The sequence below is a fragment of the Calypte anna genome, chromosome 6 (assembly GCF_003957555.1).
Source record: "Calypte anna isolate BGI_N300 chromosome 6, bCalAnn1_v1.p, whole genome shotgun sequence".
NCBI lineage: Eukaryota > Metazoa > Chordata > Aves > Apodiformes > Trochilidae > Calypte > Calypte anna.
Genome location: NC_044252.1, coordinates 15,024,486 through 15,051,748, shown reverse-complemented (window position 1 = coordinate 15,051,748; position 27,263 = coordinate 15,024,486). Strand labels below are relative to the sequence as shown.

At 38.5% G+C, this 27,263-nt stretch overlaps 1 protein-coding gene across 1 annotated transcript in view; it reads right to left on the bottom strand.

Annotated features, from left to right (window-relative positions):
- PCDH15 (protocadherin related 15) overlaps nucleotides 1-27,263 on the bottom strand; it is a 350,336-nt gene that overhangs the window by 225,379 nt on the left and 97,694 nt on the right. The window contains exons 4-5 of the mRNA XM_030453000.1: nucleotides 12,826-12,986; nucleotides 8,194-8,349 (exon numbers count right to left, since the gene is read on the bottom strand). Coding sequence (XP_030308860.1) covers nucleotides 8,194-8,349; nucleotides 12,826-12,986 — 317 coding nt within the window. The remainder of the gene's footprint in view (nucleotides 1-8,193; nucleotides 8,350-12,825; nucleotides 12,987-27,263) is intronic.

Genomic DNA, 27,263 nt, shown 5'->3' with positions numbered 1-27,263 from the left:
TTGAATTGACAGGGACATGCTGACTCCTCTTCTCCCCTCCAAATTTTACTTCAGGTTTTTTCACATCTTTAAACTTAGAGTATAAAAAGGTTTGAAATGCTGTAAAATTTGTAGGTGGCAAAGGAGTCATCCAACATTTGCTGCAAATGCAGATGCTATTTAATTTTAATATTTTGTCATTCACACCTTAAAGTTTATGATGATAACAATAACAAATAAACAAATTAATGAATAAATAAATAATGAGAACTGTCCTTTGCCTTCTACAGACATAATTCCTGGTCTTGTTTTATTTATAAAGCTGCTAATTACTTATTAGTACTTAATAGCCAGTTCAATTAGTCAGTTTAATGGTTGACTGAGTTCTCCGAGAAATATTTTTATGGCTGAGAATACTGAATCTTTGAAATAAAAGGACACTGATTCAAAGACTTTTTCATGATAAACCAGGTGGAGCTTAATTTATAATAACTCACATTATCTACACTCATGTCACAATAACTCTGCATGTTTATGTTTTCTTACAAACTTGACTTGCTTTCTCTTGGAATAGATAACAACAGTGTCACATGTGGATGAAGCTGAATTTTCTCTGAAGCCTACTAATTATGAGATAATGACCTTGCAGAGAGTTTCTGCCTGATACTCCTGTTACAGCAGGAGCCTGTCAAGAGCTCAGGAAAGCAACCATCACAGAAACCCTGAGCTGTGCCTGGCAGTACAGCATCAGTCAGCTGCCATCAACCAAGGGTAATTTACTGGTTAACGACAAAGTGCAGACGTAGGGTTCCCTCAAGTTTTTGTTAGGGGACAGAAGAACAAAAGGTCAGGTGAAGAAATTCAGATGAAGGTTTCTCAGAGTAGACACAGGGAGATCACTTCCCCACTACTAATCCAGGCAGAAGATACTCAATGTGGGGAAAATTAATTTAATGCACTGCTGATCAAAATATATTTGGATCGTGACAAACACAAAAAAAACACCTTCCCTTATGCCACCCCTGTTCCTGAGGCTTAGTTTCACTCCTTCACCTGCAGCTCCTCTCCTCCTCACAATTTTTTCCTCATTCTTTGCTTCCACATGGGATTTTCCCTTCTTAAATCTGTGCCCTTGAGGTATCAGTGGTCTGGCTGAGGGACTGAATTGTTCTCTGTGCTGGGGTCCTTGGAACCATCTGGAACTCACCATGTCCAGACCAGGCATCCCCAGCTGAGACCCCTCCTCAGCCCTCACCTGGGCAGAGGCACCCACTACAGTGCTAAGTAAAACAGTTTAAGTAATTAATCATTGGTTAATTGATACAATCTCATCAGCAGAAAGAACTGGGCACCAAGCTGGCTTGGCAGGCAATGGAAATCTCCCAGGCTTCTGCTGTCAAAACAAAAAAAGCCTCAGTTCTCTCCAAGGAAGTAAAGAGGAGCCACTTTGAAGCCATCACAAGTGTAGCAGGCTGGAAAGTGAGGAGGAAATATGCTCTTGTCTGACACCTGGCTTGGGAGCTATGCTGCTCAGCCTGTCTGCACCTTCCTTGGCTCTGGCTGCGAAGGAGCAGCCCATGCTCAGCACCGAGCACCCCAGCAGGCACTCGGGAGAGGTGACAACTTCCTGGGGAAACCAACAGGAAACCCCTGGAAAACAGCACTGTGATACCAGAGTAGCCAGACACACAGACATCCAAGGTGATGTTTGTACTGTCACTGTAACTCTGTGTCGTGAAAAGGGAAGGGGCAGAGCTCCAGCACAACATCCCAGATGAGGAGACTGCCCTGACCCAACACCTCCATAGTGGCCAGGAGGCTGGAGGAGGGCTACACCTCCACAGTCCTCACAGCTGAAGGATGCTCAGAGCTGTACTGGCTTGTCAGAAGCATGTAAATGCTTGGTGTCCATTGAATTCAGCCAGCATCTTTACTCAGCAATAAGTATTTGCTCCGTTACATCCAGAGGTCTATGAGGTCCTGACAGGGTACAGGTAAATGATGACTTACATAAAAAGGCTCCAGCACAGTAAATTACACCATTAAGTGATAACAAAGGAGACAGTTGTAAAAATGAAATAGCAGTAAGCACCAGAATTACAATTACATCACCTTAAAATAAAATGTCCAAGCTCAAGTCTTAGGTTTAGTGTATTACATGCAAAATAACTGCAGATGTATGGACTTTCATGAACCCAATATGAAGGTTTCTACATTTTCTTTTATGCAATACAAATAGTATTAGAAAAGCCACTGGAAAAAAATTTCCCTGCCACTCCCTGTCTTCCTGAAAACTAGGAAGAAATTAATTTCACTCAACTTTCCAGCCTGCCCAAGATCTCATATCAGAGATTACTGCAGCCTTTGGAAAAAATCAGATGAGATATTAATTGTCTCAAACTCTATGGTTAATCATTTGAGAGATGCACACAGCATTTAAAGGTACACAATAATTTTTACCCTGAGATCTCAACACTGTACTGATTAGCCAGCAATTTAATTTTCACCCACAATGGTTCAGGGCTTTCTGACTGACTACTGTCTATGGGGGGTTCCCATCTCCTTTGCCACCTTTCCAAAGGACGCAAAAGTGGGTCCTTTATTCCTTTATTGTATTATTATTCCTATATTATATATTCCTTTATTACAAGTGTCATGTGAGCTGTCTTCAGAGCCCCATTTGTGTCCTTCCCTCCTTCAGAGATACCCTGGAAAAGAATTTTGCTTCTCTGTATTAAACTTTACTATCTCCTACAGAAAATAAACTGTTTGACCATGCTGAGCATCCTACCTTATGCAAGATAAAATGTTAGGAATTGTAATGAATAAGTTATATGAGTGTTTGTGACAGCTTGAGGATAATAATCTCTGTGGGAATTCAATGCAGTGAAAAAGAACTGTGATGTAAAGAAACAAATAAGATTTCAAAAGAATACTACTAAACAAATAGAGAGGAAATGCAAACAATAAATCTTATTTTTCCACAGTCAACAGCTGTAATGCTTAAAAATTTCCTTCAATGTGATTTATGTCTGTTAGATGTCTTGATGAAGGAGGGAATGTTCAACATTTCCACCAAACATACTGAAAATAAATTTTCTTGTTATTGCCTATTTACAAAGTTAAAAATAAATAATTTTTCACAGTGTCCCTTAACAGCAAAGGAAAGTAAGATTTACAGTTAATCATTCTAAGCAAGTATTATTTTGATGATGTCTACTTGCAGAGATTAATTACTTCAGTTCCACAAGGAAAATAGATAAGAATAATTACACCAGAAACAATGAAAATTCAGCACAAATGACAATTCTCAGCAGCTCAAAGCAAAAGTTTTAGATGACTGAAGTTCAAGAAACACACTCACTTTGCAAAGGTTTCCCCAGCTCTGCCAGCTAAATGGGGAGTGTGAGGTAAAACAAAAAAATAGCCAGAAAACCCCAAACCAGCTCTACAATTCTGTTTTACAAGCAGAAAATTCTCATCAGATATAAGGTTATGCATGTTTAATAAACACTGAACAGTATTCTAGTAACTCCCCTACCCTTAAAAAAAATAAAAATAAAAAAAGGCAAACCTTGTTACTAAATGCTCCTGAGCTTACCAGCACTTCTGTAGAATCAGCTAAGTCTCATAAGAAACATCAATATGATAAAAGTCAGTCTTGTAAAAACCAGGTAATGCTGTATTACAGGTGTATTGCTCGAGATAATTTTTTTTTATATTTTGTGAAAATTTATCTTCAACCACAATTCACCACAATTAATTTAGCTTTCATAGTAAAAGATTTTAGTTTCCCCCCATGTTATACATTATTTGAAATGCTTGTGGCACTACTGTAGATTTGTCTATGTGTTGTTAACTGAGTCACATCATCCTTCTGAATTTTGACCTAACTATAGTATTTTGGTTTAACATACTGCAATAACTCCAATTTTTAAGTTGCTAATATGCATGGCCAAATTTAACCACAGGCTACTGTCATTATGTCAGAATTTTTCTCTTAATTAATAATGATGTGAATAAAAACACTAAACTAAGCAAATAACTCTGCAGAGTATGTCTAATTATCATAAAAATTTTAACATTAACCTCAACTGCATTTTACTTTTATGAGGAAACTCATAATGCTGTAAGTAGCTGCTGGATTTCCTTTTGGCTGAGATGCTTAATACTCCTTGTGTTGAAAAAGGCTAAGGAAGGAAAAAAGGAAACTTGTTCCTACATGGCAGCAACCCTTTTAAAGGGCTTCCTTGCTTCTGCTGCACTAAGCTCTTGGTGAGGCCAGAGCCTGCTACAGTATAAAAGAAAAACCTGAAAACCTGCTCTCCTTAAAGAGCAGCAGCACTGGACCCGTTGGAACTTGAAAGAAAAGAGCCCAGGTTTGTCATGGAATTTTTCTCTCTTCATTTTTATGAACTGTAGCAGGACCTTAGAGGTAGAAGATAGAGAGTATTACCCCACAGAAATACTGAAGTTACCAGAAAATGGGTGTTAATAATAAAATTCTCTACTCCTAAATTGAAGGATGGCTACCATGGTATTTCCAAACTTGCACCCATCAACTTCTGATGATGTGACAGATGCCTGTGACAACATGGAAGAGTTTGATACAGATTAGTCAATATTTCTTACTGTAAGATTTTTAAAACTTATATGTTCACAAGCAACTAGGAAAGGAAAAATTGGCCCAGAGCCATTACTATGAGGGTGACAAGGCACTGGAACGTGATGCCCAGAGGGAGGCTGTGGAGCCCCGTTCTCCGCAGATACTCAAATCCTGCCTGATGCAGTCCTGTGCAGCATGCTCTAGGTGATCCTGCTTTAGTGGGAGAGTGGGACAAGATGATCTCTATAGGTCCATTCCAACTCTGAGTCTGTGATTATGTTAGACCAAAGGCAGTATGTGTAATGTACAGCCACAATGACTCCTTAGGAAAGCATCACTTTCATATTTCCCAGTCCTTATGCTCTTCTTTGAGCACTGACAGAAAATACACTGGACTGGGGGAGCTTCTGGTCTAAATTCTCTAGAGGTCCCTTCCAGTCCCTAATATTCTAGGATTCTATGAACTTAATACTGAGGATGCCAATCCTCCTGATCAATCAAGTGTAATTGGCAAATATTTTGGTACAAACCAAGACACAACCCTACCAAATCCATCTCATCCCAAGTCTGAGAAAAAATGGGATTAATTTTAAACCACGTTGGTTTATATGCAGATCAAAAAGACACTTATGAAACTACGATTTATGTTGGTATTATAAGCTTTTACAAAATAATAATAATAAATACAAATTACAAATAATTTGTGTATGTTGTGGACAGTTCAAATATAAAGAATATTGGACATAAAGCCCATTCTAATTCTACTGTTTGACATTTCTGAAACTGAAAAAACATTTTTGCCCAGTATTTCTTCACACTTGGTGTATGCAGGAAGCATGATGCCTCTGGGAGTCCATCCCCTCACAAAGCACACACACTGTCAAGATGCTTAACACAAGGGTTGTAAATCCAGTGCTTACTGTGTGTGTGCAGATGGATTTAATACAAATGGAAGGTCTACCTAATGTGCTGTACAAGCACCAGTGACTGTAGGATGGTTATAAAGCCCCAGTACATGTGTTTTCCACCTCACATGGGACAGGCAGAAAGAGCCATGGCAGCTGAGAGGACAAAGAACCAAGTAAAATCCAGAACCCCCTGAAAAAATCCTCAGATTGACACAGGGGAAACTTCCTGGCTAGAAAAATAAGGAGATACCTGTGATGCTCACAGGTCTGGTAACTATAAAATAAAAAATCAATTTGTCCTTTGATTTGCTTTATGTTACTTATGTAAGAAAAATTTTTGTACTGCTTTCTCAAGCTAAAAACAGAAGACCAGAAGCAAACAAAAAATAACCACAAACCCCCACTTCAGAACATTCCTATAGTTAAAATCACTAGAGGCAGTACCAATTACTAGGAAAATAAACTATCATTAATAATGTTATTAGTCACTTAGACCTCTGAGAAAGTCTGAGATGTTCTGTGAACTTTTTTTCTGGTTAGTTAATGAGAACATTAACCCACTGAGTAATGTTGAAGGGCACACTGGTGCCATGTCAGAAACTGTAAATGTAACAGTGATAAAATGAAATGAAGAGGCTTATTAAATTAGGACAGCAACTGGTGGAAAGAGCACCAGTGAACTTTGCCCAGCAGTAATGCAACTAAATTACTGCACATACTTGGCACATTACTAAATTTCTAAATGTAAATAATTTTAAATGGTGCATTTTTCTCTCTATCTTTTGGACTTCTCCCTAATTATAGAAAATCCTTTCTTCCTTCATATTAAGACACTGACATACTATCTGCCTTCAATTTTACTGCAAAAATTAATCAGACCTTGGGAAATGGGACCTGCACCACAACCCAGAGAAGATTTTCACACTAATTATTCTTTTACCTTTACTTAGGACCAAAAGCAGTTCCACAACAGGTCTGCAGAAACATAGAAATTAGAATTACCATGTAAAGGCCAATTTGAAAACAATTTCAAAGCATAAGGAGGACTTTACCAGCAGACATACAGAGGGTATTTTGTGACCTTCAAATTCTGGTCATAGGGAACATCAGCAGATGAATAGCCAAAAATTTTCTGCAGGAAATTTCAGTGTAAAAGGTTTCACCAATTAAGAGGCCACTAAGTCTGAAAAACCTGTATAGTCTCATCTCAACTTCTAGTTTCTGCACAAAAATAATCTGTGGGTTTAGGACTTTTTACTTCATACTTTTGGCTTACTTAGGCCTAAACTCATTAACAAACTGTCTCTACGAGATATCCTGCACATCACTGAATACTTGGTCAGTTAGAGCAATGCAAATTTGTGAAAGTTTTCTGAAACAGCAAATCAATTTTACTAAAATTAAACACCATTAAAGCATTTAAGGTCTTTCACAGAAAAAAAAAAATCACTCAAATTCCAACCTTACCAGGGACACAATGCACAGGGCATATTAAACAGCTTTATGTTTTTTTTTTAATGCAACTGTAACTCTTCCAATCTTTACCTGCAGACTGAGTCATCTCTCCATTTTCTCTTAGTTTTAGTCTAGACATTCTGCCTCCTACATGTAAATTCCCATTTCCACCTTTTATCATTAAAGCCCCAGAATGCTAACTGAAACACAGATCCCATGTACTGGTTATCAAGAAGATTATTCAGTCAGACTAAAAAGCTGTAAAGTGAAATGAAGTTGTGCCAGCTCAAGAAAGAAATTTTCTTTTTCCTTCAAATAATACGAAGTCCAGTTTCATAAAATACCAATTACCAAGATGATTAAGGGAGTGAAACATCTCCTTTATGAGGAACGACTGAGGAAGCTGGGTCTCTTCAGCTTGGAGAAGAGGAGAACGAGGAGAAGAGGAGAATGTTTATAAACATTAACGTTTATAAATATGTAAGGGGCAAGTGCCAGGAGAAGAGGAGCCAGGCTTTTCTCAGGGGTCACTAACAATAGGACAAGGGGCAATGGTTATAAACTGGAGCACAGGTGGTTCTTCATTAATATTAGGAATGATTTTTTTCTCTGTGAGGGTGACAGAGCACTGGCACCTGTCCAAGGAGGTTTGGAGTCTCCTTCCCTGGAGACATTCAAAACCCACCTGGATGTGTTCCTGTGTGACCTGCTATAGGTGACCCTGCTCTGGCAGGGGGGGTTGGAATAGATGATCTCTCGAGGTCAGTTCCAACCCCCAACTTTCTATGATTCTGTGATAAAAACATATACCAAAAGAACTCCATTCACATACATCATTTTATAGAGAAACAGTGATAAAGCAAAACTTCTTTTTGCCAAGCTTTCAATATTTTTACATTTGTTTTCAGAAATATCTTTGTTTTACTTCCAGATTTGTTGATATAATTGCATAATGCAGGAAAAAATTTTGTAAATCTATCAGACATTAAGGCTATTGAGAAGTAGCTTCAGATTCAGTGTCCTTCTGCAATACTCCAAGAATCCTGATGAAGAGTATGCTTGTCTTCTTGCTCATTAAGAAAAAGAAAGCTTATAGCAAGCTAAAAACTTAGGTATGTTGTCTGTGTTGTTTCTCCAGAGTGAAACAACTGAATTTACAAAAGTTTTCAGATGAGAAGGGGAAGAACTGAAAGCATTTAGCAATGAGAGTGCACAAGAGAAGAAAAAAAGGTAAGGGGTTCTGACCTCATTCACTGCCACGTAGTATTGCTGCTGCTGGAACTGCGGGGAGTTATCGTTCCTGTCTCTCACCACAATCCGCACCTCGTGGTTGATAACGGTGCCAACCTTTTTGTTCACACACTGCACTTGCACCACAATGGACTGAATGGACATGGGTGGCTGTAAGAGAAAATCCCCAGTCAAAATCTGAGCTAACAGGTAAATTTTCCACTGATGTTAACATTGCTAAGGTTCACTTATAGACCACTGGCCTGTCCACTTTACATTTAACAATCTGTGTCTGGAATAAAAAGACTGTTCTGAGAGTGCCCTGACTGCAATCCACATGGAAATATTATCAGTAGACCTACATGCCTCAAACCTGCATTTTGCAGACTGAGATTTGACAGCTGAATGGACTAATACAGGAATAAAAATCCCCAGACCTATCAGCACTTCACACTTCACTTGGGAACAGCAACAACAAAAAAAGCAAAACTTCGAAGCCTTTTCTGATTAGTGAAAGATACTTAGAAAATATCACACATTTCAAGTTTTGTTTTATTTATATTAGAATTGAAAAGTCATGTCAGAAATAAATGAAATATGGTAACACATTTAACAAGTAATTTAGAAACAACTCGGTTACTTGTAAGTATAGATTTAAAAAGCCTTAAGAGTCCTGTTGTTATTCCAGTGAACATCATAATATTCAAAGAAAAGTAACTCCCAAACTTCATGAAATGCATGCTGGAAAGGCTATTACTATTTACTTGAGTTAATAAAACATTTCTAAAAAGATAAAGGAAAGGGCCCCTTTGGTTTAAATGGAAGTTCAGAGGAATTGCTTTGGAAATACAGGATTCTGGCATGACTTCTATTAACTTCCCACAGCAAGTGGGTAGCTTGTGAAGCAAGCAACTCTCTGGCATGTAAAATGTTGACAGCAAGCCCATTTTGATTTTCTATCTAACACTCAGCAGTGAGTGAACAAGCATGGTAAAGGTCAAAATGAAAAAATTCTTTAATTATTAACCTCAAATTCTTAAAGAAAATAAACAAGTGAAAAAATGTGACATAAAGATGCCTATGCCTATTCTGTACAGTGAATGCAAACAGGTTTTTGTACTGAGATTCTGAGTCTTACAATTATACCATAATTATATTATACTTTCACTCACTCCAAACACTACAATTTTCTTTCATTTTTGTTATAATGGATTTTAGAACATATGGCTTTATTTACCCTTCAGACTTTGGCACTAATCAGTTCTTGAGGAGTCAGCAAACTTGGGAAAGAAAGGGGCATTATGGTGGTGTTGAGATCTTACATGAAATATCTCTTCTTCCCTACACATTTACCTTCAACTTTCTCTGTGCTGAAGTATAGCATGAACTTCTAAAAGTCTTTTCTCTTCGCTGTAAAAATCTGCAGCCAGCTATGATGTGGTTCTGCTTCTAACACAGGTAGGATCATACCACATATCATCTGTAACTTAAATTGAGCCTCTAACACTATAATCCTAATATCTTTTATCAATTCCTTTCACCTTCAATTCTGATTTATCACTATTCACCCTTTCTAAGTACTAAAAGATTTGGAATAAAAGTCTGGAATTTTCATTTATCTTATTTTGTTTGGAAAACATACTGTCATTCTTACTAAAATCAATCAACGGACTCTAATAAGTTTTTCTTTTGAGAAAAGTAATAAAAAAGAACAAACAGTCTAACTGAATCAGCAGAGAGCTGACAAGTAGCCACATTGGAGAGAAAAATGGGAGTACTATCCAAATATATTGAATGCAATTGTGTATGTGCCATTTGTGAATCAGACAGTACAATTTCTGCTCTGTAATAAAAAGGTGAATGGTAAAGTTCAAATTAATAAAAATCCAAATTCTGTTGGTACTATTATTTCACATGGTTTTAATTTGAAAGATGAAGGAAATGGTTTAACTTTTGTTTGCTTAAAACAAAAATAACTACAAACTGTGCACAAATTATATGCTGTGGGGGTTAGTATAGATCGGGTTTGAAAGCTGGGAAGGAAAGAGTCATATTGACCTAAGTCCATGACATAACTGATAGTCACATATACTCATATATAACTCACTTTGACAGTTGGCTTAATATGAGCCAGCAGTGTGTGCAGGTGGCCAAGAAGGCCAATGGCATCCTGGCTTGTATTAGGAACACTGTGGCCATCAGGAACAGGGAAGTGATCATCCCTCTGTACTCAGCTCTGGTGAGGCCACATCTTGAGTCCTGTGTTCAGTTCTGGGCACCTCACTATAAGAGGGACACAGAAGTGCAGGAGTGTGTCCAGAGAAGGGCAACAAAGCTCCTGAAGGGCCTGGAGCACAAGTCCTGTGAGGAGAGGCTGAGGGAGCTGGGGGTGTTCAGTCTGGAGAAGAGGAGGTGAGAGGAGACCTCATTGCTCTCTTCAGCTCCTCAAGGGAAGTTTAGTCTGCATGTTAGGAAACATTTTTTTCACTGAGAGGGTTGTCAGGCATTGGAATGGCCCAGGACAGTGGTGGAATCATCATCCCTGTAGAGATTTAAAAGGCATTTGGACCTGGTCCTTGAGGACATGGTATAGTAGTTAGCTTACGGTGTTGGTCAAAGGTTATACTGCATGATCTTGGAGGCCTCTTCCAACCTAAACATTCTGTGGTTCTGTGATAAATGTCACATTTTCAATCAGTCAGTGGGGTTTTTGCAGGCTGCTTTCATTTTCGTTGGCTTCATACTCAGAGCAGTTCACTGAGAGCAGAGAATAGAGCTACAATGGGATTCACACTGAAAATCTCATTACTTTAAGTTTCAGATTTTATTCTCATATCCCAATAAACTTAAATAAACCAGGATGAGTAATTTTACCCTGCACTACAGTAATGGGGATAAGAAGTGTTACATTTCACAGTTAAAAATGAGGGAATAACCCCTGAAATACCAGTGTAAAAAAATCAATATTATCTAGAGATAATTAAGAAAATGAGAAAATGCAGATCCCCCACTTGTTTCCTAGTAACTTGGGTCTATTTCTTGTAAAGAACATCACTGTAAGGTGTCCATATGTACTCATAACAGTGTAAAGTATTTGTGATTTTAGTGAAACTGTTGTTAATCAAATATTTTGATAAGGTTGTTTTGGTAAAGCATCTAGATAGATTACACAGAATCACAGAATAACTGAGGCTGGAAAAGACCTTTAAGATCATCAGGTCCAGCCTGTGTCCTAACACCACTGGCCAGACCATGGCACCAAATACCACAATCAGCCTTTCTTTAAACACCTCCAGAGATGGTGACTCCACCACTTCCCTGGGCAGTCCATTCCAATGCCTGATTACCCTTTCTGAGAGGAAGTGCTTCCTAACACACAACCTAAACCTCCTCTGGCATAGAGTCCCATAAAGCAGCTCAGATGAATACTCCTGTCAAGTGTCACTAAAAAGGGAATGAAAAAAACCTAATTCACACTTATCTAATAAGAAATAATTTTGTTTCCCAGTGCCATATTTGCTATGAAGACTTGTGTGGGCTGAAGAATTGACCCCACATTTTTAAGAGTGATTCTTAAGGCTCACCTCCTCTAATAGAGGCTCTGATTTTTTGCACTGCCTTGAAATAAAACTGAAAAGCCAAACATGTTCCAGGTGTCTGGCACTGGAGGAAACGCTCGCTCTGCTGCTGCACAGTGAAGTCTTTCAGCACCATCACTCGTTGTGCTTTCTGCTGCACACCTCTGCCTCACATATGAAAACAGTTTGGGAATTCCAACTAAATTAAGCAGCCCTGAATTCAATGAGCCTCTTTAAATGGAAAATGGAAATAAGGGAAAATTTGCATGTTGTTTCTGGTACTTAGTGATGTATCTCAAAACACATGGAGAAGACAAATTAATCAATCAAGCTCATACAAAACAAACCTCATGCACTGCAGGGCAAATGCCTTATCTTTACAGCACTCTTTCCATGTTGATTATTGCCACTTTTGAGTCAGTTTGCTTTTACATTCTGATGAAATGCAGAAATGCATTGTGAGAAAATGTCTCTATTTCTAAGCCATTTTTCTTCAATGAAATCATCATAGATGGGAACACTCTTACTTATAATCCTTATAAAATCAAATCCTTATAAAAATCAAACTTTACCTGATAACATTTCTCTAATGCTATTAGAAACTAGTATACTACAGAAATCTTCTACTATTTTGAAAAAAGAATCTAAATAAGCCCATTCTCATTTGAATACATCAGGCTTTGTAACTGAACTATAGTATTCACTATTCCTTTGCCCTCTCTCACATCTCATAAGTCAATGTACTAGACCAGGCTTTTAATAAGTGCCATGGGACATGAGGTGAGCACTTCTTCCAGACAAGAGCAGCAAGCCAGAATAATAATGTTTTTAATTCAGTAAATAAGTCAATTTTAGCTGAATATATATTTCTGCCAATCCATAAATCTATTTTCTTGGTCTTTATTGTGCTCATCTACACATAACAATTGTACACACAGTCAAGTCTTTCCCTGGTCTCGCTAAGCTGTAATAAAGAACAAAATTAATCCTTCAGGTCTGGTGTTTACAGTCTGAACATTAAAAAATTAATGTCTATGGGGTAAAACTAAATAGCAACACCCAGACTTACATCTCTGTCCAGAATTCGGCCAGTGCTATTGAGGTATAACCGCTGGCTGATAGGATCCAGGATCACCCAGTAATCCACGTTGTCCTTTAAGGAGAGTTCAATGGTGGGGTCTGGCCCTCCTGCTGTCCCTTTGATCAGCATATTGTCAACTAGGATAGTGCCTGCAAAAAGAAGAAACACAAGGAAAACTTTATATGTGCCTCTACATGTCTATGCATTTTTGGAACAACGGCAACACTGAAAATATTGTTCTCCAGCAAGGGTTTCTGATATTTTATATTTTGAGTGACATTTAATAAGTCTGGACCTTATTATCTGTAGTGAAAAACTGCCTCTGACACTGAAGCCATTTCACACAGAAGTACTTGCAACACACAGTAATTTAAGCTGATGATTAGATCCATCCTGCAGAGCTATTTATTTAACATTATGATTTTTTTCTCCACTGAGCCATCATCACTCAATCCACCTCAAGCAAATGAAAGCCCTGAAATAACAACCAAAACCAGAATGAATTTTCTACAGCAAGAATGGCACATCAAGGTGAGGGGGGAAAAACAACTCTTACATAAAGCTCTCCAGGAAAAGGGGTTTATACCTTGAGTTTCTCTGAATTGCAGCATAAAGACATTAAAACCATGTCTACCAGGACACAAAGACACAGGTAGCACTTCACTAGGACCAGCCAGCTATTCAACATATATAACGTGTTTTTTTTGTTTTCTTGTCCTATCCTGTGATTTAAAAGTCTTGCTTAACAGCTCTATTAGTCAGTTCAGAGTACCCATGGTATAATTTCCTGCGTAAAACACTCCAATTTTCTTTCCAAATGTCAAGCATTACTAACTACCCTAAACGTTGCACTCCAGTGCCTCAGATTTGCATGCACAGTATTTATAAAAACTTCAAGATTTCATTTTCCTGAAAAATTAATACTACCCAGTTTTCTTCACACTGAAATATTAAAAGAAATTATCTTTGTTGTTCATCATCGACTGTTTTGAAGAAAATCTGTGAACATCAGTAGCTGCAGAACAACTAAATTATTTGTCACTAACCCCTTGTATTAAGGGGTCAAATAATTTATTCTGAAGTGCAAAGTTTCTTTACATATTTAATTATAACAACAGCAACTCTGTATAAACACATGCATGGGGGGGGGGGAAGGCTGAGAGTTGGGTTGATGTTTTTTCTGAAGCAAACAACCAAATGGTTTGCAGTTCTACTCAGGAAAACACCACAGTAAGGCTTTTTCAACCATTTTTTTTGAAACTACTTTTTTAAAACACAGTAGACGTGATAGGAAAAATCCTGCCAAACACCCATAGCTTTGCACCAGGGAATAGTTTCACATTAGAGGAGCATTACCCTTTCAGCAACCTGAGAAATACAGATGCTACCCATATGTTTTCTGGCTGTCAGCACAATTTCTTGTCTTTGATACCACCTGTACTGTTACACTCTGAGCCAGCTGCCTGAACTAGTATACAGCTTTTGGGGGACCACCACTACTTTTAATGTAAAAAGGATTTCACCAGGACAAACAAACTGATTACCAATCCTGTAACAGTTCAAAGTCTTCAGGTCTAGTCACAAATTTCTCAAAAAACTATAAAATCAGCTCCTATACTATAAAATACCAGCTCCTGTATATTTATCTCATTATTGTGCCTCAATAATGTTGCAAAGTCAGGCAATCCAAGCTTGAAGTCATCTGAACAAAAGATGCCCCAAGAAAAAGTCTCCCTGAAAAAAACACCCAAGAAAACAAACACCACAATCACCCTAATGGCTCCAGCTGTTAGGAGTTTTTTCCAGTCTTCCTGTTTAGAGGAACAAATACATGCTGCAAAGGACACATACATTCCTCACAGCACAGGGGGCATTTGGAAGTGGTGACCTATATGGGCCATATTTCCAACATGTTAAGGACTGCAAAAAAAAGAAGTATAATTTCAGACTGTAACATCTACATTACTAGAGGACGGTGATGCAAAACAAGTCATCAGTAGTTCTAACAGTGCCCTTATGGTTGCATACAGCAAGTATTTTACTACCTGGCATTTGGAGTAGGCTTTGGTTCAGTTTAGGCTTAGTACACAACAGTTTGTTCCTCTTTGTCCAAGCAGGCTTCATCCTCTCTTGCCTAGTGTCTAGAAAATTGACTTCTGCAAAACTCAGCCTTCTATAAGAGCTAAAGAACTCAAACAGCTTTAATTTTTAATGAACATGAGAATAAATTATCACAATTATATACTTTAAAAAATATCTAATCAACTTAAAGCCTTGATGAATTTAATACAATTTCTAGTACAATACTGCTACTTAACTGACCTCACTGCTTTGAATTCTGTTTCATTTAACTTTCCTCTGCTGCACTTTACAATAGCCATCTACTTGATTTAACAAAGCACTTCTATTTGGTTTGTTTTGATACAGCAACTATTTTTGTTCTTAAAAAAGGGACTGTTTTTTCTTCACACATTTATGAGGCACTTGTACTCCTCTTCAAGATACAGCAGTTTGAAAATAAGCCTTTTAATAGCCATTTTTAAAGTATTATTCTTGTAATTTACAAAGCATCTGACATTATGGGTTCATTTTATGCCCCTTTAGATACCTATCATTTTTTTCCTTACATACTGCCTATGCCCTTGGTTTAAAATGCCAGGGAGTTAATCTACTACCAATAAATCTGAATACACGAGGTTCAGTGTGAGAGCATTAATGGTTTGTGCATTAACTCTCCATAGGTGAGAGCACAAAAGAAAACACATCCCTTTATATTTGTAGCACACTATGACATTAACTTTAGAGAATTTGCTTTCATAAATTTTTGCATAAACAAGGTCAAAGATTGTTTTAACTGAACTGGAGTATTTTACCTAAAGTATTCTACAGTATTTTAAGTTTGAAAAGTTATATTTCTTCTTCATTATATTGCAAGTTCAATTTTATGTTACTGGGAATGATGACAGCTTAGTAGCAGTCTGCTAAGGGCACCTGAAGAGGACACTGACACTCACAGTGAGGACAGAAATGATCAATGCAGATGCATGGTTCTTGTACCCAATTCCTGGGAAGTTACACTCAAACACCCAAATATTCAATAGCATTTCAGCATTGTTCCTGGAACTTATGTCCTGTGTGCACAAGCCCTTGAAAAGGACACCAGAGACTATAATTGGTGAATTTTTTCCTGGCTACTTAAAAAAAAATTACATGAAAGTTACATTGCAATCAACACAAGTAGATTTTTAAGAACAGTTTTTCATCTTCTGTGGAGACCAAGATTTGGCAGCTTTTCCACCTTCCCTGCCTGTCAATCACCAAGATGTCTTGTGGAAACACCATACAGACTTTCAAGGGATTAGTAGAGCACAAGCCTTAAAGAATCAAAAGTAAAGCAAGTTATTTGCCAAAAACAAACCATAAAAGACAGAAACCAACAGACTGCACAGGAGAAGAGAGATCTCTTGTTTTCAAGTGTAATATTATTTTTCTGATAGTAATGACATTTACTCAGATGAGCTTGTTGGGAATTATTCAACAAGTAGCTACAAAATAAAACAAATAAATATTACATGGTCCTGTAATCATAAGAAGAGCTCTACACTGGTCTAATCCTTTGAGAGGAATCCAGGAGCAAAAAGTCTTCATTAGACTGAAATAATAGGGAAGAGTTTGTTTTCATAAATCAGTCTCCACAGAAGTTGATCTTTCTACAGAAAGGTCACTATCATCTACTCAGGTGCAAAAGGAATAAAATACAGAATTTGCAGTTTATGCTCTGCTAAAGGCCACAGACCCTCAGTGCTCAGTGAGGACTCAATAAATGATTTAACACACCTCGGGATTTTGTTGAATGTTTCAGCAAAGCCCTTTTTTCAGGAGTCAGTGAATTACGACTGCTCTGGGAATAACACTTATGCTGGCACATGAATCAGAAAATGGGATTTTAGCAGAAGGAAACCCACAACACTTCATATTTAGGAGTTGAAAGGCATTCGCATCGGTTGCCAAAATGCAAGGATTACAAAACAAAGGGGTTGTTTACATCCACCAGAAATATCTCAAATTTAAAAATGAAACTCACAGCTGGAGGAAAGCATCATGTTCTTCCTATTTGAGTAACTGAGAAGATAAAAGAGACAAGAGTGGGGCTTTTCTTTCTGCAATTGCCAAGCTCCTGCAGGTGAAGCATGTTCCACTTCCCCACCGATGCTACCAGAAAGGTACAAAGGGCATCAGCTCAGCTTTACCCCTGAGAGTGGGATGAGGGCTTCATGCATCAGTGATGATCATTCTCAGTGACATTGAAGAGGCAGACATAACTGCAACCAAATGAGCTGTATTTCTGAAGAAATATAACATCCAAACTGGACAGACTTTAACTTCAACAAGGCTCTTGTACACACCAGCAGTGCATAGCCTTCCACATGCTTAGTATTGGATGGGACTTGTTCAGCTTCAGCCATTTCAGAGCAGAAATACGAGATCCCAGAAGAACCTGAGCACTCACAAGCTGTGGGGGTGAAGCCAAAAGCCTGAAGCATATTTGAAACTAAGACAGAAGTATAACTGTCCCTCAAAGTTTTAATCATCCAAATGTACTTTTCGTTCCTTTGAAAAGAGTCTAAAACTTGTTATTCTTACTTTCTGAGCTGACAAAAAGCTAAAGCCACCTGAAACAGCTTGATTAACCTCTGATATTGTCAAACAACATTAGCAGCTACTTCAGCTGCATGCTGTACAAAATCACCAAATTAATCAAGTCCAAATACCACATCAGTGAATCTACAGTACACATACATGGGGTTTCCTACCCTAGAACACCAACTATGAATTTTTCAGCCAGTGGTACTTAGCCTGGGAGAATTACACATGGTACCCATCTGGGTTCATGACATGTTCACTTATGGGAAAGGACACAGATTTCCAAAAGACAAGTAAAAAGAGAAATTGTTACTTAAAAGGAATAAAGATATATTCATATGCATACACCGAGTAATTCTTTGACCAGAAATAAGATAAGTACCAATAGCTGTCAATAGATGGATGGAAACTCATTACTTCTGAACTCTAAAGTAGTGGGATCTTTTCACACCTAGTGTTTAAAAAATTAAACCAAATCAAGCAAGGACAATGAGGACAGGGAGCCTAAAGAAAGGAGGAAATACTACTTTCTAAAGAGCCATGGAAGTTAGCACTGCCAAAAGCAGGCTGGCAAGCTCAGGCTTGGTGGTGGTGATGGTGAGCAGAAGCTGGGCTGATGTCCAGGTAGGGACATTCACTGGAGCTGGAAAATCCCGTCTCAGAAAGATCAATTGGTGAAAAACCTTCTGCCAAAGGGGGAACACTTCTGCTCTTCTGTTGTAACACTTGTATCTTCTGTTGGACAAGTTGAAGAAAACAAAGCTGGCAGAAGGAGCTAAGAGATTCACGCATTAAAAAACACTGTTCCTGCACTGATTTACTCTGCCTGCCATCAATTGTAAAGCAATTTGAAAATGGGGATTACTTTCTTATAGAAAGGCATTAGATGGATCAGTTGAAATAGCAGTTGCTTTTCTTGATATTCCACAGAGTTTTCATAGTTAAACCTGGATCATAAGCTTATTTTTCTACATTTGAAAATAAGTCTGTAGCATAGAATGGATTAAATAGCAATAAATTAGAAGTCAATGGAGAATGAAAATGTTATTGCATTTTAGAAGTAAATTATCAACATTACAATGAACATACTTAGACTAATGCTTCAGCTTCACACACACAAAAAAGAATAATTCTACAAAGCCACCTTCTGGATCACATATTTTTTATTCACCATCCTCCCACCATCAGTAGAGGACTTTCCAAGGTTAAGATCGTTTTCCTACTGTCTTGGACTGTCTCATCCCATCCTGCTCTGCATGGAGCCCCAGCCACCAAAAAATTACAGGACATAGCAAAACCGAAACCATTCCATTATTTTGACCAACCCAGGAGTTTGACAAATTCAGATTTGAGGCTTCTATTTGTAGTTCTCCCACATGGACCTTATGCCTTCCCACCTTAGACCACTGTAAGAATCTATGTTCCATGGGAGAAATGCTTTCTGTTCCTAGACATTGAACACTACCACTTTGGGTGTACTGTAAACCAAGGAGATTCAATTTATTGGTTCAGTGCTTCCCAGTCAGCATGAAGATGGAGACCCAGCATTAAAGACTCCTCCAGGCTGAAACAACGCAGCAGGATGATGGAAGATGTCTCAGAGGCAGTTCCCAACTGATTCCAGAAGCATTGGGATCACCGTTCAGAGCATACAGATTCCTGCCCTGCAGGACATTGGCAGCCATGGTCCTTTCTCTCTGTCTTCCCTCCAGATTCACAAACATGGGGCCAGAGTCCCACAGAGCCACAGAAAAAGCACCTCAGCACTTCACACATGCGACTTAAGTGACTTTGAAAAAAGTGACACACAACATTTACACTCAACATCAAAATGTAACAAATAAGGATGAAAAAAACCCCAAAACATAAAAGCATGACAGTTAAATGCTAACTACTAAATTCACTAGCTATTCAGTACTTGCCCTCCTAGATGTATAAAACTAGATTAATGGTTTCGTTCACCCCCCAGCGAACAAATAGAGTACCTGTGGAAAGACAGAGATGAATGCCCAGGAAAAAGCAAAGAAGAAGCAGTGAAGCAAGGAGTTTGGGCCACACTGCAACACTGAGAAGAGCAGACATTTTAAAATCCCAGCGGACAAACCAGAGTTACAGGGAAGAATAATTTAGGCTGTAAAGACTATGCTGTTCTAACACAAACATCACTGAGGACTAGGGAGGCCATGGCTGTGACTAAGCAAAGTTTACAAATTGGAAGTAAATATTCTGCACAAAGCTCCATCCTGTAAAATTACGATAGCAAAGGAGCATCTCAGACTGAAAAAAGACCCTATCCTTCCTTGCATAGTTAAGAGAAAAAGCTGAAAACAATGAATACTTAAGCAGGTTAAAACAGGTGATGATAAATCCTTTTTAAAAAACAGCCTTTTTACCCCCTGCCAACACTCAGTTTTCCAGCAGCAATATAATTGCTTGGCTCACAGAAGGGTCTTCTTGTTCCTCCTGTAATGTTTCAGTAGAAGAAGGTCACTACCAGACCTCATCCAGAGGCCACTGACATTGCTCTTGTATTCTTTTTCTGCTAGTGCTTCTGACAGAAAGCCTCTTTGTGCTGAAAAACCTAAATGAAGTAGGTAAAACATACCAGGGGCCAAGGACAAGCTCCAGTTTGTTGATTTTTAACATACTGTTATTTTATTTATCCATGCCTCAGCAGATCCCAGTACTTCTACTGAAAAATCAACTCTATTTGTCAGATCTCAACAGACTATATTCCTCCACCATAGTGCAACAGACACAGGGCAAAATCCAAAGTTCTACTCCAAGTTATTATGGCATCAATTTAAGGCACAGCTCCCTCCCCAGAGTATTGGAGCCTTGGCTATACAGGCTGCTTTCTACCCCTCCTGCAATAGACACATTTATGAGACCTTAAAGCAAGGTTCTTGCAGAAGGACCTTGAAGACATGAGGAGGACACGAGACCTTTCCAGCACTTCATTTCTGTGTCTGTGCCCAGCTTACAAAGAGTACTTTGCTGTCTCTGCCCACATCACTGACAGCAGCACACCTCCATCATCCCCCCTCCCACCAAAGATTTCTGCTTCTCACATTTTGCCATTCCTTTCATTCAGCTCTGGGGTCAGGAGCCAACATCAATGAACAGAGCCTCTAAAGCCATTGGAAAAGGCTTTTTTCCCTGCTGCATATTTGCAACATGGGATCACAAGAATGTCTTTATGTCATAGAGACACTCTTGTCATACAGACACCAGGGTCTGCATAGTCCCTTCCTTGATGTCTGACAGTCTGCATTGCAAGAGGCAAAGCAAAACATGTCTGCAGGTGACAGAACCAAATGTCTTTCCCTGACAGGGTACCATTTTTTTCTATTTCAGTCTTAAAAAACTTCTCCTGGAAAAATTTTTTATTTTCCTTAACAGGTGTGAAGGCAAACAATTATTTTCTTCAAAACATGTCTAAAGGTTTACACTGAACAGCTAATAAAATCCAGCACCTATAAAGGATAATTTACAAAAAATTGTTTTTAAGATGAAAAAATTTCAGTAATATTTCACCATATTCATGTACACAATATATAAATATATAAAATTGTATATGCAAGCATCTGTATAAGATCAGACCAAAGCCCCATCTATCCTGGTGTCATTATTGCAGCAGAGACCAATAGGCAACAGTGCTCGGGACAGATCTAGATCTCAAAGTGACTTACAGTCCCCTCCTCCACATGCTTCTTGGCTTCCTTGTCCAAAGGCTTATCAGCTTTACAGGCAAAAAAGAGTCATGGATTGGCTGAGCTTGAAAGGAACCTTCAAGATCATGGGCATGGGCAGGAACACCTCCCACTAGATCAGGTTGCTCAAGGCCCCATCCAACCTGGCCTGGAACACTTGCAGAGAGGGGGCAGCCACAACTTCCTTGGGAAGCCTGTTCCAGCATCTCACCACCCTCACAGGAAAAGAATTTCTTCCTAATGTCCAACCTAAATCTCCCCTCTTCGAGTTTGAAAACATTTCCCCTTTTCTGCTCACTACACATCTGCACAAAGAGCCCTACCCCAGCTTTCTTGTGGGTCCCCTTCAGATATTGGAAGGTTGCTATAAGGTCACCTCAGAGCCTCCTCTTCTCCAGGCTGAACAACCCCAACTTCCTCAGCCTGTCTTCACAGGGGAGGTGCTTCAACCCTCTGATCATTTTAGTGTCTCTCCTCTGGAGATGTTCCAGGAGCTCTGTGTCCTTCTTATGCTGTGCCTCCAGAACTGGACATAGTACTCCAGGTGGGGTCTCAAAAGAGAAAAGTAGAAGGGGACAATCATCCCTCTGTGTGGTTTTTTAGATGCAGCCCAGGACATGGCTGACTTTCTGAGCTGCAAACACACACTGATGGCTCATGCTAAGTTTCTGGTCCAGAAGGTGCAGAACCTTGTACTTCATGTAGTTTGCACAAGCCCACTTCCCAAGCCTGTCAAGGTTCTTCTGGATGGCACACACAGCAGAATCTCAATTTTATGATACATGCCTGGGAAGTCCCAGCACCTAGGAGCACAGCCACAGGTCCCAGACGCAAAATGTTTCTGGGAGGAAGAGTGATTTGTACAGCCAACAGGATCAGTACCACTCACAGTCAGCAGGAAGATACAGCATTTCCTCATGACTTTTGCACAAGTCTGCAAAGATCACCAACAAAATACTCCTCTCTGGTATCTTTCTTCTCCAAATGTATGAACAGACATCCTCACATCCATGCACACTCCAGTTGCCATCATCCAGCTTGTTCTTTGTCTAACTCAAACCTCTCACATTGCATTCAACCCAAAGCCCAAGAACTTTATGTTTACCTTACTTAACTTTGGACTTTCTCTTCCTAAATCCTTCCTCAAGTTACCAGGTTCTTTCTCTTTGAACACACTCAAATGATATCTGCAACCTGTCCTACAGAGTGCAATGTACCAGATTTTAAAATCAGAAACTAAAACCAGCAACACTTACAGCTTACACTGACCAGGCCTTAAAACTAGACAGAAATTTGCACATTTAGGCTGAAAAAATTGCAATTTCAAAAAATACTTCTGCTGAAAACGCATAATTTTTTTGATAACACTGTTTTAAAGTTTCTGGTAATATTATCTGTCAGGGCTGACAAATGCTGCTGTGATACAAACAGGTCAAAAGCTGATCAAAGATCAGCCTCATTATTTACTTTCTTGGTTGCAGGGAACAGACAACCAGGCTCTTGGTGCCTACATGCACCAAGGACAAAGAATAGTCTGAGCTGACACTTGTTACTGTCACCTTGGACCAGCTCAAATGACAAAAATGATCCAAAAACTCCCCCTGGAGAATGGGGGGTTTCCAGGGTGAGCCCAAAACCCCTGAGCTCTGGAGCAGGGTGATCAGTAAGAAGGGCTGTAGCTCTTCAGGCTTGTAGGTTCCTCCTGCCAAACAGGAGAACCTGTAAATCTCAGTAGCCAAATTAGGTGGAAGCAGCCATTGCTCTAATAGAAGCAATTAAGAGTTTATTGGCTCTTTCCCTACAGATAAGGGTCAGGATGGTGGAAGATGCATGTAAAGAAAAGGTCCTCTGGCTTCCCCTCCTTGACATGGGCATCAGCTGCTTTATTCACAAGATGCATGTGATTTGGAGGGGCCTGGTTGCTCTGTTCCATTTATATTTTTTCTGAAAGCATACAATTATTCTATTTTAATTTTACAGAAAACAGAAAATAAAAAAGTCTAATTTTTATTCTGATCCTAGAAAAAATACTTATTTGTAACTACAGATTTTTGCCAAGCCTTGGCTAGGTTTTCCTCTCAAAATAGAAATCTCTGTTTCAAAATTAACCTAAAATACATCTCTGATATTGTGCAAATAGGGTGAAATCTGAGCTCTCAATACAGGCAAGCAAAAGTGATTAAAAGGAGGAAGGGATGTGCACAGGAAATGTGTGTCTTTGACCAATGAAATTGCAATGCAAACTGTTTTATCAAAAGGAGTATTTCAGCATGCAGCTTGAAGAAATGGACTATAGGGCAGCTCTTCATTCATGTCATTTCCACAAGGAACAATTGTATATTCAGGTAGCTGGTTTAGCATTCTTGGGCACATTTCAGAGTGTGTCAGATCACAAATATATATTAAAAATCAATTTTTTAAAATCTTGCTTGCTTTCCAATTCTTTTAGTCATTACTCATGCAAACCAACATTGCTGTTTAATGGTTTTCTATTAAGAAAGGTCTGACTTGTATTTTAAACACTCAAAGACTTCTAAATAATGGAACAGACCAAGCATTTATTTGGGAACACCATGATCAGGTAATGGCCACTGAAAGTGTGAATTAAATTACTTGAATAATTTTATCTTAATTTGGAGCCATCCTAGAGCCTGTTTGCATGCCCTTCTGATAGAAGCAGCAGGAAACCCAAACAATCTGCTCTAAAGCTGAATTATTAAAATTATAAAAGGCTTACCTAAATATTGCTTGTGCATTTCTGCATGTATTTTTTTAATAATTCCTAGGTGTATACTATGCACTGTAATAACCACATACATCTGTTTTCTCCTCATAAATAAGGCAAAAAAGTACAGCTTGCTGATGGTTATATATCCTCTGTGCTCATGACTTTCTGCAGGCAAGTATCCTGAGAAAAAACAAAAGAGCATTGCCAGCAAACCTGGGTGTTCTCAGTGCCCCCCATTCAATAACAAAAGCAGAGCAACAAAAACCATGATTTCCAAGGTCTTGCCCTAAGATGACGGCTTAGCTTGTATTTGGCTCTTGTCTTGTAGCTGCAGATGTTGGAAAGCCACAATTGCAACCTGAACCTCCAGAAAGGAGAAAAAAAATGTGAGTGTGTGGGAAAATGTAGAGGAAAGCAACCAAACATATCCCTGATATATCCCATATATCACAGACCTGAATTTGTATCTTTAACTAGATTTGAATACAAGTCTTGTTAAACAAGAATTCAATCTTACTGTACTTCTTGCTGCAATATCTTTCCAATTTTCAGAGGCAAAGAGAACAATTGAAGTATGGAATGGAGCACTACAGACCAAGTGCATACTGGACTTCATCAGAGATAGACAAAAATCCTTAATTTCTTGGAAAAGTCCTTATCTCTTTAGAAATACAAAACTGCAAGATGTACTTTTTCAGAGAATGAAGCGACTTACAACACCTCAGTAGTGACAACAGGAGGACAAACTACTCTAAATGGACAAATGCCAGGCAAGCCCAGAAAAGGGAGAGAAAAAAAAGATAATCTGCTTTTGAAATGTATTCTTTGCTCATCTCAAATAGTCTGGTTTTTAGAGAAAGGATGCACAAGGTTTTTGAAATAGCTTAAGATTTTCATACATAACTGCCAAGTATTCCCCTTCTGAGGTCAGGGGAAACATAATGATTCCTGGGGCGAGAAAAATCTTTTTTTTTCCCTGTGAACTGCTTTATTACAGAAATAAAAAGCATAAGAAAGGAACTCTATAATGAAATCTAAAAGACCATTTGTATTGTATAGTCGTGCATAAACTTCCATGAATCAAGGAATCGGAATTTCAAAAAACTAACAAGAGCAGTTAAGAATAAAAGTCACACCACCAGTTTTGGAGTGGAATACAGAATCAAGCAATTCAGATAGCAAGCAGAAAGAGTGACAGATTACAGTAGACAGACTGAGAGACAAAACCATCAGTCTAACATCCTTACATACTATTTTATTCTTATAGCACTAGAAGACATAAAACCTAGCTGATTTATGTCATTCGTACCAACACATGGCTGTATTTTCAGACTCAGCAATAGAAAACTAATAAAAACACCCACAGAAAACTAATAAACCCAGAAATACATGGCACTACATCCTGCCTAGAAGCAGGTTGGGCTTTTTCCTCCTTGAGGACATTTAAATTCAAGTTCTAGGCCATTCTATTGCCTCAACTGAACACAATGATTTACGAAGAAGCCAAAGTCCTTAATGACACTAAAATGTTACACTTATCAGAGGGCATAAACCCAAACCTGTTAAAGCCATACTATTCCCCAGAGACAGGCAATTATTTCATACTCCCTTGACTTGTGTGTCAGGGAAGCAGCAAGGGTTTATCCAGCTTAGGGTGAAACATGAGGACCAGGTTTTCAGGTCACTCACCTTGAAAATTATGATTGACTTTTTTTCCCCCCCTCTTTCTTCAAAGGGAAATCACACTCACTGAAACACTGCCTGAGGAGGACTTAGCATGAAGCAAAATTCATTGAGTGAACTGAAACCAGACATTTGAAAGAGGTTGCTAGAGAACTCATAGCATTTAACTTTGCTTGTAATTGAAAGCTCTCTTAAAAACGGGAAAAGTGATCTAGAATAAAATATTAGACTTGTGAAGAACTCAATTTTTGCTGATCTCTTATGTCCTATGGAGATTAAAATTTCAGGCACTGGATCTATGAAGAAATTGCACCAAATCCTCAAAGGAAAAGACAAAGCTTCAGCATATAATAAAGTTTAAAAAAATAATAATCTTGCACCTTTTAACACTTCTAGATTCTCTTTTTCACAGTAGGAATTAGAAATCAAGTGCTGTCACATCAGCAATGTGCATTTTGCCTGCCTGTGAAAATTCACCTATGTGAACACAGCTGAAAAAAACCCCACAATTCATATTTATTCAGAGCAGGATTTGAGAATTTAGCAACTACTCAATTAGAAAATGCCACCAGCTCTGACCATGCCAATGTCTCATTCCCCTCTCCATGGCAGCTTGCTCACATGCCAGGCTCCAACACAACAATAACATTAACATTATATAATAATAACAATAACAACAATAGCAACAACAACAATAATATATGCATAATATTTTTCATACTTTTTTGACAATTCATGTCCATGATGTGCTTTATTAATGTCTATACACCTGACCACATCTTGCCAGTCTATACATCTGACCACCCTTTCAACATCTTTAGCACATAATGATCAGTTCCAAGAGGGTAACTTACTTGATGCTCCTTACTATTGTCTTTTTACTGTATCTCCTCAAAGTACATAAATCTAATTTGTTTTTCCCTGCACCCTGCTCTCCCTATCTCCAAATATATTTATACAAAACTTCCCCCTTTGTCTTGTGATACAGGACAAGGAAAAAAAATATATAGGTTGGTTTTGGTTTTGTTTTTTTTAAAACATGGAAACAGGGACACTGTAAAGATATTTTTTGCTCTGTCCCTACCCATTCTACACAAACATGAAGGCCAAGCAGGCCTGTTGCCTCTCCTTACAGACCCCAACTCACTCTTCTAACCCATCCATATCTGTACTTTTTAATTGACCAGTCTCAGAGGTGTCATTCTTTAGACACCTTTAATGTATTAATTACAAATCAAAACTTAAATTTGGTAATACTGTGCCACAGTTTAGCTTGGGACATATGAAACAGGTCCACAGAAAGATGTGAAAAACCCATACTTACAGCTGTGAAGCCATACAGTATTTTCACAACCTTATTTTTGTCCAAGTGCACAAGTACTCATCTAGAAAAAGGAGTTACCATCAGTACTTATATAATACTAAAACAACATGACCAGAGCTGACTGCATGTCAATGCCTGTAAATAAGATTCTGTAAAGCACAGAGCACCTCTTCTGTCCTGTTAGTGAATGCACTGATGCCCAATAAATGCAGTTATTTTATCCACTGTAAAACTCCTAGACAGTAAAGAATATGAAAAATTCACATAAACAATGTTGCTTTACAAGATCAGTTAAACTAATGAGTTCAAATACACACTTGTTAAGTTAAAAGAT